This window comes from Morchella importuna (genome assembly GCF_003444635.1).
Source record: "Morchella importuna strain M04M26 chromosome Unknown Morimp01GS007, whole genome shotgun sequence".
NCBI classification, from domain to species: Eukaryota; Fungi; Ascomycota; class Pezizomycetes; order Pezizales; family Morchellaceae; genus Morchella; species Morchella importuna.
This window is the reverse complement of record NW_025763404.1, coordinates 255,672-272,696: the sequence shown is the minus strand read 5'-3', so window position 1 is coordinate 272,696 and position 17,025 is coordinate 255,672. Positions and strand designations below refer to the sequence as shown.

Sequence of the window (17,025 nt, the reverse complement as noted above, 5' to 3'; positions counted from 1 at the left end):
CATATTATCACAGACAATGTTTCGTCGTCTTCCTTTAATAAGAAAACAAAATTATGAATGAGGCGAATGCTGACAAGGGTCCCGTATATATCCCTTCCTAGACCCTTGTCAATTCCCCCCCACGCTTATTGGGTCGTGAGCCGAATGCCCCCCCTCCTCATAGAGCCCATGCTGTGAAGAGCAGCTCACGATAGCAGTTTTTCTGGGAATGCTCCTGCTGGGATGTTGTAAGTGATCGTGAGTTTTAAGCTCAGAACACTAGGAAAAATGCTCGCTTTGAATTGCACCTACATGATTAGTAGTCAAATTCAAGCCGATATCAAAGTTAAAATATATCCATAAAGTTGATATTTAGGCAACACCCCACGGGAAGAATAAAGTGCCCACATGTGCAGAAGGTGCACTACAATTCATCTATTCAAGACACGTACGGCTAGGCACGATCAATATCGCGGGGGATGATACACACATCCACCACCTAGGGAGAAACGAAAAAAAAAAAAAAAGAAGCCGGGTCTGGTGCAGATATGCAAATAGGAAGTTGATGCCCGGGTCGCTAGAGTCCTGCCTGATGCTTTCGGACGAAACTGCCCGAAAGCTACGTCATTTACCACTCGCTTAGCGTCAGCAGTCCCCGTTTAATTGGCTCGCTTAGTGCCGATATCTGGCTAGATCCGCGATTAAAGATTAGATCTAAGACCCTGATAAACTGGTTGTTTGTTTCTACTAATCCAGCTGTGCCAGGTACGAAGAATAATAACTCAACAGATATCATAGATCTTCAGGTTCGAGATACACAATCCATGCCCCTCTGGCCATCTCTTCGGCATTGATAACTCGATGTGGCTGTCAGGAACAATGACGGGCTTCCATGGCACGGCACCCACCACCGTCAGGTTTTCCAGAGCTCGGGAGTCAATGTGGTTCGACCAAATTAACCTCCAGATACAAGACACCCTGTGGCAAATGGTGTGGAGTAAAAAGTATATCTTTTGTGCAAACTGTCACCTTGCACAGAATATATGATTTTGACTCCACACCCTAAGCTGTAACAGCACACCACATGGGTTTATGCACGGCCAGCATCATATGCACCATGCCTCTGCTTTTACGGATCCGAAACCTCGTTTCTCGCCGCGTTTGACAAGATAGGTCTATAGTCCAAGGAATCTCGTGATTACAGTTACACGGCTAATTGCGCAACGTGCAGCATCGTAACCAACCGCTTCCCTCCTCTCCTCGACTGCTCCTTCATCCTTGAGGTGGAGTTTTTGAATCTGACTGGACCCCAGACGTTCTGTGCCTCTTAATATCTCACATTTGTTTGTTCTTGTGTGATGTGAATTATAGCCTCTTGATGTGCGATGATGTTTACCTTTTGGTTCCTAGAGTACTGTTGATGTTGACTTTTTTTATTTTATTTTTTTATTTCATTTTTGCCGGGATGACCGGAACCCCTCCATCTTATTTTAGTAATGTCTGTTCGCGGTCAGTGGGGAACCTTCTCTAAATGATATAGAGCAGAGTATGGTACAGTCGGGTAGCTAGACATGGGTGCATTTGCTGCAAAAATTGCCCTATATAGTGCATACATGTACGTACTCTACATGTCTGAGCACATTTCATTTCGTAGATCGCTTTGGCAAAGCGATTGCAAAGTTCGTGAGTCAGGTGTGCATTTGATCGCGGTAGGCGCTTTTGCCTCGTTTTTTCCTTCCCATCTGGCCCGGTATGGAAGGAGAAGGATGGGGGCAGGTCCCTGGTGTTGTGTAAGTGCAAGTCGACATATGGCGACTTCTACTGCACCGTTCAGTGCTTGGCAACAGCTAGACCGGGTGATGGCCGATCAGTTGGCTAAATTTAACTTCTGCAGGGCAAGGGTTTTTGCGCTAGTAACGTATCTACAACTTCAGGATGTAGAGTATGTTGAGTACTCTAGAGTAGGTACAATCCATAGTGTACGTACAGGTAGGGTACTATGGTGTAGGTATACAACAAAGTCTCTCTTCTCCCTCCCTCCCGCAACACTGGACGAACTGGCAAGGTTAACAATACGACCGTACACCTTTGCCGTTAGTATGTAAGTATGTAGAGGTAGGTACTCTGTGTATCGTTGTCTGAACCTTTCTTCCTCATGCAAGCGCGGTATTTACTCCAGATGCCAGCCTGCATCCCAAGGGCGTGCTGCCTGCTCTACAGGGGCGGGATACTGTTGGCTGTTGAACCCGTTGGGCGGACTGACATCGGGAGGATCGCTCATCTGCTGTCTGACTTACACGATGTGGAACAGCAACAGCCAAAGGAGATGAAGAGCAATTCCCAGCATGAATAGTTTGGTGGGTTTGAGACCTTCCATGATCCTGCAGTGCCCAGGAATTTCGGGCTAGGTTCCATTACTTGGAAATATCACCACCTATCACAAGATAGCAAACAAGTATTGGAGGGGGGTTATATGGGTGATCCAAGAAACACTAAATTCTCAGGTGGTTCGTTTCTGTTTCGACATCGATTAATATTTCCTTTTTCTATTTCCACTACAGGGTTCTGTTTTATACTGACCTGGGTATCGTAGCTCATGTAGCTACCACAAAATCTAGAACATGTAACTGAAGAGGGTTCCTTTGCTCCACCACACTCCTGTGCCGAATACCCTGGCTCGGCTATCCAGTCTTTCCTTGTTACCATGGACTTGGGTCTGACGACTTGACGCTCAAGCTTTTGCATTGAGATCTCAATAGATCCCGAGCATCCCTTACATCAAATAACTGCATGGGTCGACCTTGCTGAAGAAGGAATGTTTGACCAAGTGCCCATCAAAACGGGGGGCAAAAATAAGCAGTTGCCAGATGATCATTGCGTATCTTCTGCCGTTGAATGTTCTGGGTTTGTTTTCTCGAAGTTATGGGGTGGAGGGGCAATTAGCTCCGTTTGTGGGGTGCTAATGTTTCTTCCTATCGGAGCTTTTAGGGTTGTCTGGAAGTCCTTCCACTCGAGCTCATGATACGACTGACGGGGTTTTGGCTCGTCCTACGCTTATACATCCCCAAAGCGAGAATGTGAGCTATCGTCCTAAGCAAGTACAATACTCGAGGCACTGAATCATGGAAAGTACGTACTCAATGTCTTCTTGTCGAAAAAAAGTTGAAAATGTTTACTAAACATGACCCATTTTTTCCTAAATATAGTGGTGCCACTACCAGCTGAGCTTGACTGAGGACGGTTCTTGACTAGCCGAATACGAAGAAGTACCAGACTACTTACATGAGAAGGGGCTGGCCCCGGATCCGGGTTCGTCTTGAACGGGTAAAAGCTGCCAGCTAGATGTGGACCTGATAGGGATTCGGCAGACAATATTGAGACAGACCCTGCAGCTAGCTATCCAAAGAGAATTTTAAGCACTTAAGTGGGGATGTAGTTGCCATTATCCATCCAATTAATTTTTTTCCCTTGAATCACTCCTTATCTTTTCCCATAGGGTCGGAGGAATGTTCAGTGGCTTGGTAACTTACAAATGCGGGGAGATGGGGCCTTCCAGTTTTTTTTACAAGGAAAACGTCATGGTGCGGGTATCTAGTGACCTGGGCACCTGAGTTTAAGAGTCCATTTGACTGCACGACGGCTGAGAGGAATAGAATACTAGGAATACCCTGCTCTGGCTATTCAGAAGCCGCTGTTTTTCAGCTACCTACTCTACTCCAATGCGTATGCCCTCTCTAGGTATCCGGAGGTCTTGTGCGCTCATCGAAAGATGATGATCTAGAGATGGCGCGTGCACACCGTGACGGGGATCAGTCTGAAATTGGGAGAGGGAGGGTAGATATGTAGTCTAGAGTACAAAGAATGCAGGGAATCTTGAGCAAGTAGAGTAGAGTACATGCAGGTAGAGTAGCTGTCTCGTCATCATACCAGACTTAGCTAACCCCCACCACTTGCTGGGAGACTCAAAGGTGGTTTCTAATTCATTGGACCGGTCTCCGGATCCACGTACTCTACAACCTGTATGTGCATACTGAAGCACGGACACAAGTAGATAGGTATCCCAGTTCGAAAAGTCTTACAGTTACAGTTCGCCTTTCATGTAGGGACAAGCAAGAAGGCTTGGACATGCAAGTAGGTACTCACTCAGGGCAGGCAATATCTACCGAACGACGCAGCTCTTTCTCACCAATCGATAAGACGTACCTTGGAATATTACTCCCCCATCAACCGATGGGTAGTAATTATGTCTACACGACAATTCCTCCAATGGAAGACCCCTGCCCCCCCCCCGGGGGTAGATTACGTGTTCAGATTTCTTTGTCAGCTTCGATTCAGACATTTCTGCATTTTGTAGATCAGACACGATCCAGCTCGGGGTATATTGAATGGAACGGATTGCGAATATCTGTTGTGAAAAGGCGCGTTGAAATCACGATTGCGTGCACAACCAGTCATATACCACCATCCCGTATGGACATGGCCACATATATTATACATACCGAGACAGTAAACTACAAGTACCTAACGAGGGTGTATTTACAGGCCATCGATATAATATGCTTACTAACCTTGGCGAGTAGTGCTAACCGGCCGATCGGTAACTGCGCTGAGTGCTTAGTTCTGGTGGAATAATAGGAATTATATATATACATATACATAAGAGGTAACAATAGAACTTCTAAGATCAAGTATAGTCTTCAATGTAATTTCCTCTTTGAACCTTTCTAGATCTAGATCTTCATCTAAGGGGTGTTACGTACCATGTTTTATGTTTATGCCGGTCTTTTCTTGAAACTTATTCTTTCGGATTTGTATTTATTAAAAAAGAGCTCTCGCATTACCAATCTTTCTTTATGTGCGGAAGAGTCATTTTTCTACCTGCCGGCCCCCCAAAAGTACGGCATGTCTTTCCTGCCGCTTTACTTCACAAACTATCACTCGAGCACATGGGACAACTATTCGCATAACAATAAATTGGATTTCCAGACAAAGTAAAGAGAACCCGTAGAGGCCAACAATCAAACCAATCCAGTCAGAACTGTGCTCCCTATTTTCCAATCCAGTAAATAAAGAAATAAAGAAATAAACAGATTCCCCTCCAACTTGATCCCCCATATCACCATTTTCCCGGAGTTACCACTCCCGTATACATTTCGAAGGTCTCCCCTCCCGCCCCCAAGAAAAGACCTTAAGCGGCAGTACATGTGATCTTGACGCTCTTTGTGGTACCGATCACCTCCTTCACGTCGATAACAACCGTATGTAAATCGGAGTTCTTATAAACTTGGTGCTCCACCCCACCCTCAACATTCACAGTCGTCTTGCTCACATCGACGATGCTGCCATCGAAACCTGGTGCGTACCAAAGAATGATGGTATAATAATCACCCACCTCTTTGGAAGGGTCGTATCCATTGTGTTTTGGCTCAATAGTGACAGTACGCGTCTTGTCTTTTGACGTCTTTGAGGTAAACAGAGAAATATTAGCATGATGTCAGGAAGTGATACAAGTCAAGGGCGGTATTACTTGTGTGACAGCAACTTTGCGGTGATAACCCTTTGCTTCTGGGTCGGTTCCTGAGATGTTGTAACCCGTCTTCTTTCCAATCTGCTTTGCGATTTCCGCGCCTTCAACCTTCGACTGTTCGTGGGTCTCTTTGTACTGTGGGAGGTCTTCCGGCGCACTATCACGGCTAACACCATCATCAAGATAGGTACAGTACTCCTGTATTTTGAGGAATGAAGTCAGTAAGGGTAAAGAAAACCAGCGATGGAATAGATGCAGGGTGATCATTGAATTTTACCTTATCCTTTCCAGGGTAGATGTTGAACTTGATGCGGTTGGCTCCCCCCTGGCCAGTCCATTGGCGTACTTCGATTTGCGGGATGATGGCACCTGTAGGTTCATAGCGTTAGTTACTAGCTAAATGTATTTGAAACTGGGAAGAGATTATTTTACTGCTTACCCTCTCTAACGTAGACTGGTACCACGCTGTGGAAGAGATTATAATCCTCGGGTGCAACAATCCTAGCAGTATAATTGATGACACTACCACCTTCGACAGGATTCCCCAAAGCGACTCCTTGATCGTCCCATGGTCTCAAATTTGAGGGGTACCAGGTGTGGTAAAGAGGGAGATAGACATCTCTGTTTTCGCCTGGAATTTCTTTGCGACTGTGGAGGATGGGTGCAACAAGAATGTCGTCACCAGCCATATATTGGTTGTCGAGGAACTTTTGGCTCTCGTTGAAGAAGGTGGTATCCTCAGTATCGGTCAAGAGCTAGAAACCCAGGTTCAATTGGTTAGCATATGTTGCTCTGGAAGCCTAGGATAGAATACATACCATAGATCTGGTGATTGGCATACCGTCGACTACGTTTTGAAACATGCAGTCGTAAAGTAGTTGGATGAGGGAGTATCTAAGCTCCACATAGTACCTACAGATCTCCAAAACGGATTTATAGAGCCATGCTTGGTCTGCGAGTTCTGGATGGGTTTCAAGATGCTTGGGGTACGCGTATGGTTCCTAGATTATATCTTAGTATCTTCAATGCTTCAAAGATAAGAAAGGATAGATTACCTGGAACCATTTCCTGTCCTTTTTGACATAATGGTTCCTGAGCCACGGCAAGAGGAATGAACCAGTATACCACCTGATGAGTAGCTCTGGGCTACAGTATTTCTCCTCGACCCCATTTGCATCACGGTAGGGTTCAAAACCACCCGTATCAGACCCCGCGATGCACACACCATTGAGGCCCAGAGAAAGAACTTGAGAGACCGATATCTTCCAGAATTCCCAGTTACTTGCATTATCCCCAGTCCAGAGACCAGCAAAACGATAGGCTCCGGCATAACTTCCACGCCCGAGGATGAAGTTTCGTTTGTTCTTACGAGATTCGAGACGACTAAGACCATGCCAAGTTGCTTTGTGGAGATTGTAGGAGTAGAGAGCCCAAGTTTCAATTGCGAGCTTTTTCTCAGAGGCATTGGTGACGGAGTCTGAGGTGACGAGTAGACGGGTGGGCAACCCTTTCATGTCTCCATATGATGTGTGGATTGCTGGGGTAGTCATGTCTTGCCACACAAATTCCAGTCCCATATCGAAGAGATACTTGTACTGCATTCCCCACCAGATACGAACCTCCTTTCTGTTGAGGTCCGGGTAAAAACCTGCCTACAAATTTTTGTGTCTAGTTAGTCCTTATAAATTTCATTATGTTGGTGAGATATCGTCACTTACACTACCGTTCCATAACCGTAGCTCACACCACCATGATAGGGGTATTGTTTGCTGTTGAAGTTCGCGGGGAAGTCACTACAAATATGTTAATGCCGCTTACGGGTTACCTATCGTAGTCAAATAAACAACTTACTAGTTGTCTTTAAAGTCTGGCCGACCATTAACATCATTAGGATCGACCTCAACCTTATTACCACCACCGTAGTACATGTACCGAACATCCTTCGCATTCCCACTTGTTCCCTCGGTATATCTGTCGTCCATGATAAAGTATTTTTTGTCAACTCCCTCAAGGAGGGTACTGTATCCACCCTCTCTGTTGTTAATGCTGATAACAGGAGTGATATTGGTGGAGCACTTGATTCCATTATTCCTCAAGTTAGTAAACATCTCTTTGGGGTTAGGGAAAGTGTGTGGGTTGGTGGTGAAAGTTCTGAAGCCGTCCTAGGAATGTTATAAACACAGTTAGAACATTTCTCAAAGCTTCAATGATACCATGGCCATTTACCTGAACATCGACATCGACGTGAATCCCGTCAAGTGGAAATTTACAGTCACGGTACTGCTGGACCACAGAATACAAGTCACTTTCCTGTTGGTATCCATAACCTTTGAAAACGAGGTTAGTTTATTATGCAAGTCTGATAAATCACTCATGAGGGGAAGGACTTACAGGCTTGATGGGCCCCGAGAATATATCTGGGCTTCAACTTTGAACGTCCAACAAGACCTGTATAAAGTCGTACAATTTCCGGGACCGTATCCGCACTGATACCGTAACAATCGATACCACCATACCTGGTTCCCAGCTTGATGTAGCCTGAGTTGGTCTTTCCAAAGTCGATGGCAATTTGAGAGTAGTTATCGATAAAGGTTGCCGTGATATTCTTGTGCTCCGGGTTGGAGTTCACATCAAGATAGAAGGGATCCGAGTGGTACCTTGTTGAAAGATTAGTTATTGGGTTAAGTCGTGCCACAGGACGGTACTTACAGCGGCTCGCGAGAATCGAGAGCACCTTGGGCATAGACTTGCTGGTATTGCATATTGTCGAAGTCTACACTGGGTTAGTAAAAATGACCACCAAGAATTTATAAGGAACCTCTTCGGGGCTTACTAAAATAGTTCATGAACGTTGGCTCCTTCATAAACTGGATACCTCCCATCTCTCCCCACCCCACATACTCGCCATGTCCAGGTTTGACAATGTCAAGAACTGTATCCTTTAGCATCTTGTGTTGCGGATGCAGGTTCTTTCTGAATGTCTTGGGAGACGTTTGCCAAACGACCTTGTCGGACACACGGGCTTCGGCTGCGGCTACATTTGGAATGGGGTAAGGATCCTTCAAAGGGGTCAAGGTGCGCACTACTTGGATGCGGAAAGGGCTTTTCCATAGGTGAATTCTGAGGCCATCGCCGACCTTGTTGCGGGTCCGCTCGGATTTTTCAACGGCGGTGACCTTGGACTATTTAGGGCAGTTAGTTAGTGGTGTTATATATATAGCGGAGCTATAGCAGTACTGGCACTTACTGAGAAGGTAAAGAAATCACCCGAATCCTCACACTTGGTTTCCCACGTAAGACCTCTATAAGTATCCAATTTATTACTCAGAGTACTCATATAATCTTGCACAATTGTCCTCCTATATGTCTCGTTAGTTGATTAGCATATGTTTTTCGCTACCAATAATGACATATGGGGTAACTCACGTATTCTCATCACCATACTCGTCAGAGGTCTTGAAACCAGGGTCGTATCTAACCCTCCAAACGCACGGCCTAATGAACTGAACCACACCTAAAGTCCCATCATCGAATCTCAAGTTCACTCCATGCCAGTTTTTGGGGAACTTGGTGCTCTTTGGAGGAGTAGTGTCTACTCCAATGATTTTTTGAGGGCCCTTCCAGTCTAGCGCAACACTGTAGTAGTCTTCTGCTTTGCAAAAGTTGAGAGGATCAGAAAATCCTGCCATGACGGAGGTATAATGAGATCTAGCTCAAAAAAAGATTGGACAAGATGTTTTGTTCGAAAGATATCAGAGGAGGCCAAGTTGAGGGATGACTGAGCTGGAGTGATGGAGGAGAATGAAGAGGCGAGGAGGGAACGATGGCCATTATATAGGATTCGAGATTAAAACTGGGAATATAAAATTGAAATCAATTTTTATGAGGCCGAGCTATCGATGCTGACTTCATTCCTCATTGCTGCCGCAGTATTGGCAGTTGTAACCAATCAGGTAATGCTAGCCAAAGAGAGGTCGCACACATACCCAATTAAACCTTGAGTACTAATCAGGCGTTATCATCTTTGTGCATCAATGATCTTTGTGCGACCGGATTTTCAACTGCACCTACAACTGTAATTAGAAATATTTGTACAATTTGTTTCTTGTGAGTGCATATCTGCCGCACAGAATAGAATAAACAAAAACGCACCTGTCTCTGGATGCACGTTTTCTTGCTCGCACATCGAAAGAGATCAATTTATGTAGATCATATTGGCAACTGCACTGATCCGCAACCATAATGCTGTTGTGCTCCCTACTTCTCTGGACACCCGGAAGCTCGGGTTTTCAGCTTTGATTTCTCTCCGACCTGTATAGTTTGTTGCATTTGATCAATTGAGCACCTCTCAATTCCACTGAGCCTTTAATTATTTCGATAGATTTTGGTTGGGCATTTAGATACATCTATCCAATCGATTAGAAAAAACACAGGTATTGAAGCATAGTAGTCATCCAGGAGCAGGAACTCAAACAAGAGTATTCGCCCAATCATTGCGGGTAATATTGCACGGGTATGCATTTAAAAGCCGCTTCTCCATGTCCATGCATCTCGGCCCATGTCGCAACACAACCAACTTTTGGTATATTGTTAGAGCTGAAAAAAGTATATCTGTTGGTGGTATACATACATTAAGTCAACACCTACTGTAGTCATACGGCTGTGTTGAGAATTAAGGCATTCTACCGTACCCTTCGGCAATTAGGTTTACAATGAGCTTCGCTTGATCGATGCATATGCGCCGATAACCAATGGTAAGATCGTACATCATGAGGGGTAATGGTTGGAAGTTAAAAAAAACTCGGGATCCCATAAATGCAGCGCAGCAGAAGTGTCAAAGACTCAATATATATGATAAGATAAGTTTTAATCATACCAATATATATGTCTTACTACATGGATACCTACCCCCGGTCATGCAGGGCAGCCAACCTAGGGGCATTCCACATTTTGATGGAACGGACCGATTTTCTTTTCTGGAGTTTATAACACTTAAGCGAAGAAAGCTACACCGGCATAAATCTATGGGCTGTACATACTCTAGATTAGCGATCGTATATTCCTATCTTATAATATTCCTTCACTAGCACACTCATATAGTGGCCTTACTGTTTGTCAAACATGTGAGTCTAGGATTGCAAACCTAATCTTGAGCAATGCCACCATTTTTGTCTGATTCATTTATCCTCTGACAGAAGCGAAGGCATAAAATAAAGACCTCTCTAAAGAGCTCATAACTAATAAGTAGCAGGTCTCATAAGTTATTGATGATAACTGCCCCAATGCAAGCTATACCGGCAGCATCGGGAACCCCTAGTTGGAAATACCGACAGCACACTGAAAACTATATCCAATGCTAGTAACGGCAAGAAGGATGGCACACTGTATGACCCCATACTCAATAATCTCCGTATTCCATCGAGTGATACTGTATGATTGAGCTGCAGAGTAGTTACCAGCTAGAGTAATAGATTTGGTCAGAGTTAATCGATAATATTCGGGACCAAGTTAATTTCGTTTCAATTCTTGTACAAAGGAAAAACTGGGCGACGATTAGGGGTTTGATAGATGCACCCTGGGGACGATTGGGGTTGAGCTGCATGCATGTCTGAGGATTATCTCTCCCGCTTTGCCGTCCAAGAGCTATGGAGGGATAATCGGCAAGAAGATCTAGCGCTGGCGGAGCAGGAGAATTGGGATTTACCTACTTGTAAGTATGTAAGTTCGGCACTTAGGGCGAGTTCCCGTCTTGTGGAAGAAGCTTGGAACATGAGACACTTTACTTCCTTTTCCCTAAGCTTAGCGAGAGGATTGTCTTCTGCGTGCTAGTTTTTTTTTTGTTATCTTCTCCGTGTTCTAGATGAATCCCATATCAATTCAAGTTTTGATCAATTGATGGCATTGCCATATAACGCTGTTATACAAGGGGATTGGTACTTACGAGGGGAAGTTCCGCTGTGTCAATTGGAATTGCACCGAACACATCACGATAACCATTCGATTGGCCGGCCTGTCCCGCTGTAACAGCTGTGGGCAACGGGATATTTACGAAGCATTGACGCTGCTTAGACGAAAAGAAGCTACATTCGGCTGAGCTAATTCCGGTATAGTTTTTGAGCCTGTCGATCTGGAGATCCTCATCCTCGGGGGAACCAATGGTAGTTGCTGGGTGGAGCCGTGGCCAGCGTAACGTACCACAAAACAAAAAAACAAAAAGGGCAGAAAAACAGCATGCAGCCGCTCGGTTCCTTTGCCGAGGTATTACAGCATGATGGGCCTTTCGAGGCTCTTCACTCCGACACAAGCAATTGCGCAAGAGATCGAAGATCATCTCCATAATCCCCGTCGGTGCACATTACAAAACCGGCAAACACTCGATGCCGCACAAACTGTATCGGCTTTAGCCTTGCAGAAGGGAGACGTATAAACGGTCCATGAGGAGCTGAAAAGTACATGAAAGAGATGGCATGGCGTATGCTGTGTAATTAGATATATAGCTGAACTTTGTTGATTTGTCTGAACTATCGATATCGACAGTGGTGGCGGATGCGGGATGTACCCAATTCTGAAAGAGAGAGTGCATATGTCTATATGTGTATTGCATGTAGTGGTACGTGCTCTGTTGAGATTCATGACATTGCGTGTTATATTTTGTGTATATATGGATGGATTGACGAATACCACCATGCATAACTCGGGGGGTTGGTTAGCTTCCAGAGATCACAATTACTTGTATGGAAAACTTCTGATGCATATCAATGCCATTCAATCAATAACTCGAGCGATAATCCCTGGCCGGAGATGGCCAATTTTTCGAGTTATGGCGGTATGTAGGTCTGTGAATGAGACTGAGATTGGCACACATCATGTAACCGCGCAGAAAGTGCTCTACGTAACTTCGAGCTACACCGCAGAAAGTATACCTGGACACGCCATGATAGGCAGAGGATCGTGCAAGGGCTAGGGATCAGACGGTGGGCCTTGGCGGCGAAACAAATTTAAAACCAAACAAGGTTCACTACTTTAGATGTACGTAGATCTTAAGTAGGTTCACTACATCATGTACGTACTCTACTGTACATGTACTAGGTACTCGTTTGTGGCCCAACCCCCAACCCAAGCAGCGCCTGGACCTTAAAGTCTGGTTTATAAATTGGGTGCTACTTCAGCCGTAACAGTATTGCAATATTGAGGTTCGTATACAATCACAGGAAATCACTCGGAAATGTACCTACATCCATGTATCTCATGTAGCCTGATCAATTGAGCAGGAGGATTTTCCGATATCTGCGGATCAGCACACAGACACACACACACAAACACATGCACAAAGATGATATGCATAGATATGTAGAGCAGATGCGACCCCACAAAAAATTGGAATAATGTGGATGGTATATATAGGTAATATAGTTGCATGCATATGGAGAGAAACCCCGCCACTAACCGGAGGTGTTCTTCACGACCACCTTCTAACTCTAAATCAAGTAGTTCCCACCTCCCCGCCGCCGGCGCCCCCATTCCACCGGCACGGGCCTGACGACAAAAGTGCAGAAACAAAGCTACTCTACATGGTTTGCATCCGAGGGCCATGACGCAAATTGCACTCAGGCTTACATATGTATGCACTGATCGAATTTCTTTTTGGCATAACTCAATTCTATATTAACTTGATGATCGAATCTTTTTGGTAGAATAGAGGGTTTTAGCTACACTGTTTGAGCTTCTCGTCAGTTGTCATGTGCTCTAAAGTACACCGCGCAACTATTATAAGATCTAATTCAATTGTATACAGTGGAGTCACGATAGTAGCATGCAATGGTCGGAAACGGATTTTCATGTGCTACTATCGAGAATATACTTATATTGAGAAATTTGCCCGTACCGACTCGTTTTGGGTTGCCCATCTACACATATACTACAATTGAGGACACTCTATTACTGCAATCTATAAGGATATCTAATAAGTATATAATTGTGTGTGTGTGTGTGTGAAGTCATTTCATTTCTGATGGCGTACTAATAAGTATATAATTATAACCTGCATATATATATATGCATGCACCCTTTAAAGCTTTTGATTGGTTGATTGAGAGGACTTTTTGTTTCATGTGAAACATGTTGCAATTGTGTTGGATAAAACACATCATTAGAGAGTTTTAGCTACACGAGTTGAACAGGGGGTCGAGCACTTGAACCCGGAAAGAAAGTCCTGCATCTTTTATTGGCTAAATACTTGTAGCTAGAATTTCTGCCCAACCTGTCCGACTTTCTGTTCAACTGGGTAACGAGTTCAAAGTTGTTGGTAGGTTCTTTCTTTACGGGTCCGCGAATGAATTGATGGGGGAAATTAAAATAATACAAGCAGCGAGATTGAACCGAACCAGGAACTGAAAGGGAATTGTGGAAGATATCTATGGAGCGGTAAATGTGTCAAGAGTAATTTTACCAACGGTAGTGAATTATTTACCACCGGTGGTATATATAAGCACTGAATTTCAGTCATTGTACTGTCATGCGCTATCTTACATTAGCACATTTCCCACCGGTGGAAAATTTTCATATATATTGGCATTATATGGGCCCAAAAGATCTGTGCCTTTATCATAAAAATTGGCATTATAAGGTATAAATATATGGAGCGGTAAATGTGTCAAAAGTAGTTTTACCAACGGTAGTAAATCGTTTTACCACCGGTGGTGAAAACAATGCCATCATTTATACCTTATAACGGATAAAAGCACAGACCTTTGGCCAAAAGGGGCTATATAATGCTAATGTATGAGTCCTATTGTCCACCGGTGGGGACCTTTCATAAGTGTTGGCATTCATGATTGAACATCTACTAATGAAGGATAGCGCAGCATAAAGATTGAAATTCAGTGTTTATACTGGCACAAGGACTGAAATTCAGTACTTATACCACCGGTGGTAGATAACCTATCAACCGTTGGTAAAATCATTTACCGCTCCATATATAAATACTGGTATTAATATTTTCACCATCAGTGGTAAAATAATTTACTACCTACCGTTGGTAAAATTACTTTTGACACATTTACCGCCCCATAGATATCGACATGTTACTGCCCAGTATAACTTATAATTAAGTAGATGTAGCGATGTACATGTATTTCGCCTACAATGCCCGTCCCAGAGCCCCAACTGACAGGCAAACCGAGAAAACACAAAAGCGTAAATTAAAGCGGCTTACCCGAGCAAAATATTGGACTGATAAATAGTACCGGCCACCATGACCACTTGTATATTCTACAATTGGGGCAATCTCTCGCTATAAGGATACATGTATTACATGTATCTACAAAGCTAGAAACCCACCATAATCCCACCCCCCCCCCCCCCCCGAAAATCCCACCCCTACCATTACAAACCTCCAGCGTTCGCGGAGGGAACAAAATTAACTTGTGGTTTGGTTTGCTAACAAACACCTCTCTCTAAATATATTCCATCCCTCCGAGTAATTCCAGCAGAGTTCGGCCACCGCGGGGGTACGTGGAGTTATGATAGGTTTTACTATATACATATCCTTTAAGGATAGGTAGGACAGCCCAGCACGTCTCGTTAACCTTCTTAACACACCTAATTCCTAATTCTTAGCTTTCCATAGCGATAATTCTCTCAAAGGATGTAGAATCTCGGTCCCGGTCGTATCCTTATACATAGCGAGAGAATACTGTATCGAGAATGCTACTCCACTGTATTAACTTGATGAGAAACCCACACGCCCACCAGCTGGCCCGAGAGATTGAATGATGAGCTCCTACAAAAGCCAAGCCAAGAAACCCCAATTGCAATTACAATCCCGTGAGAACCATACCATTGATTCTATATACAACACCCCATCATCATCATCATCATCACCACCAGTGCACCACCACCTAGCCCAGTCGACACCGCAACCGCACACCAGCTGTCCATCCTAGCTATCCATCCTAGCTAGCCATAGTAGTTACTTCACTCTAAAAGCCCACTCACTCACCCACCCACTCACTCACTCACTCACTCACTCACTGCACATGAACATAAACATGAACACACCGCCATGCTATAAATCTCGCCCTTTATTAATATTCCATCCTTCTTTTCCCCCCTTCCCCGACCACAAACCATAAACACGACGAATCAACACACGCACAAAAAAAAAAAAAAACGCAGCCAGTCCTCCCCTCGTATAAAGCCCATACCTTTACTCCTTATCCTCTACCCGCCCCCAATCGGGGTTGAGGTGTGTGTGGGGGGGTAGTTAGTAGCACGCTTGTAACGAAATCAACGAGAAAGCAAAGCAATAAAAAAAAAAAACCAAACAAATAAAATATAAGGGAAAAAAAAAAAGAGTATAAAACCAGAAAGGAGAGAAGAACGATCAGCGCATCGTCGGCGGCCTCGACTCCTTGTTCCACATGACCCTCGTCTTGAGCCAATCCACAGCCTCCTTCACGCCCGTCCTGCCCCGCAACACAACCGTTAGCACGACCGCACATCCACCCGTAACACCAACCCCCCCCCCCCCCCCCCGCGGGAGAAACACAGAGAGTAAGAGTAAAAAACAACTCACCCCTCCAACGCCGACACCGGCAGCACCCTACTATCCCTCGCGCCCAAACTCACAATCACCGGATTCACCACCTCCTTCAACTGCGCAATCTCCAAACTCTCATCGCGGTCCTGCTTGTTGGCGAGCACAAGCACGGGCACGCCCTCCGTCTCCTCGTGCTCCACAACCTCCTTGAGCACGTCCACAACCTCGCTCTCGATGCGCGGCACGTCCGTCGAGTCAATCACAAACACGATCGCGTGCGCCGAGCTGTAGTACGACTTCCAGAGACTGCGCAGCGTCGACTGCCCGCCAATGTCCCACAGCTTGAGGTAGATGCTGGGGGAGCTGAGGGGGATCAGCGAGACGTTCTGGCCGACGGTGGGGATGGTGCTGCCGGCTTTGGGGGGCAGGGGGCCGTTGGGGAGATACAGGGATTTGATCTTTTCGAGGAGCGTCTGCGTGGGTGGTGATGGTGTTTAGCAGGGTCTTGGGCGGGAGGGGGGGGGGGGGGAGGGGTGGACAAACGGTTTTGCCGGCGTTGTCGAGGCCGAGAAGACTACAGAGAGCATTCTGATCAGCTCCATCTGCTGATGATAGGTACCGTATACGTACCGGGCCGAAGAGGAGAGAAGGGAGGAAAGGAGCTCTACTCACGGGGGAGCTAGCTCCGGTGGTAGGAGGCGGAGAGGGGGATCATGTATTCGGATTGGTTTTTGCTTTCAAACTTACAGGACGGAGTATTCTTCCTTGCTAGTGGCGTAGTAGTAGAGCTCAGTCGCAAGATGATACATGATTAGTGCCTGTGTTGATGCTGCTGCTGCTGTTGGTGATGGTGTTGATGTCGATGCCCGTTTCCGTGTGTCTGTGGTGGGGCCCGGGGTCTGACAGCCATCGATTCCCGCATCGAGCAAGAGCCGCATGGGGCACAGAGGACCCTAACCCACCCACCTTCACTGCTGCA

General features: G+C 45.3%; 3 protein-coding genes across 3 annotated transcripts; 1 reads left to right on the top strand and 2 right to left on the bottom strand.

Annotated features, from left to right (window-relative positions):
- Positions 1 to 2,452: 2,452 nt before the first annotated feature.
- LAJ45_03267 (uncharacterized protein) lies at positions 2,453 to 3,001 on the top strand (the record flags this gene model as incomplete). The annotated part of the gene is made up of 4 exons (XM_046112854.1): positions 2,453 to 2,486; positions 2,573 to 2,602; positions 2,739 to 2,883; positions 2,968 to 3,001. 4 exons carry the CDS (start codon positions 2,453 to 2,455, stop codon positions 2,999 to 3,001), a joined length of 243 nt encoding a protein of 80 aa, XP_045973731.1.
- A 2,166-nt stretch (positions 3,002 to 5,167) lies between these two features.
- On the bottom strand, positions 5,168 to 9,195 carry LAJ45_03266 (uncharacterized protein; the record flags this gene model as incomplete). Its single annotated transcript, XM_046112853.1, has 15 exons — positions 5,168 to 5,440; positions 5,507 to 5,704; positions 5,784 to 5,875; positions 5,946 to 6,261; positions 6,325 to 6,507; positions 6,562 to 7,101; positions 7,155 to 7,158; positions 7,225 to 7,299; positions 7,358 to 7,668; positions 7,733 to 7,833; positions 7,898 to 8,163; positions 8,216 to 8,279; positions 8,340 to 8,688; positions 8,754 to 8,865; positions 8,933 to 9,195. The coding sequence occupies 15 exons, from the start codon at positions 9,193 to 9,195 to the stop codon at positions 5,168 to 5,170; spliced, it is 3,147 nt and encodes a 1,048-aa protein (XP_045973730.1).
- Positions 9,196 to 15,890: 6,695 nt separating this feature from the next.
- Positions 15,891 to 16,984, bottom strand: LAJ45_03265 (uncharacterized protein; the record flags this gene model as incomplete). Its single annotated transcript, XM_046112852.1, has 4 exons — positions 15,891 to 15,972; positions 16,083 to 16,519; positions 16,590 to 16,620; positions 16,794 to 16,984. 4 exons carry the CDS (start codon positions 16,982 to 16,984, stop codon positions 15,891 to 15,893), a joined length of 741 nt encoding a protein of 246 aa, XP_045973729.1.
- Between the last annotated feature and the right edge of the window lie 41 nt (positions 16,985 to 17,025).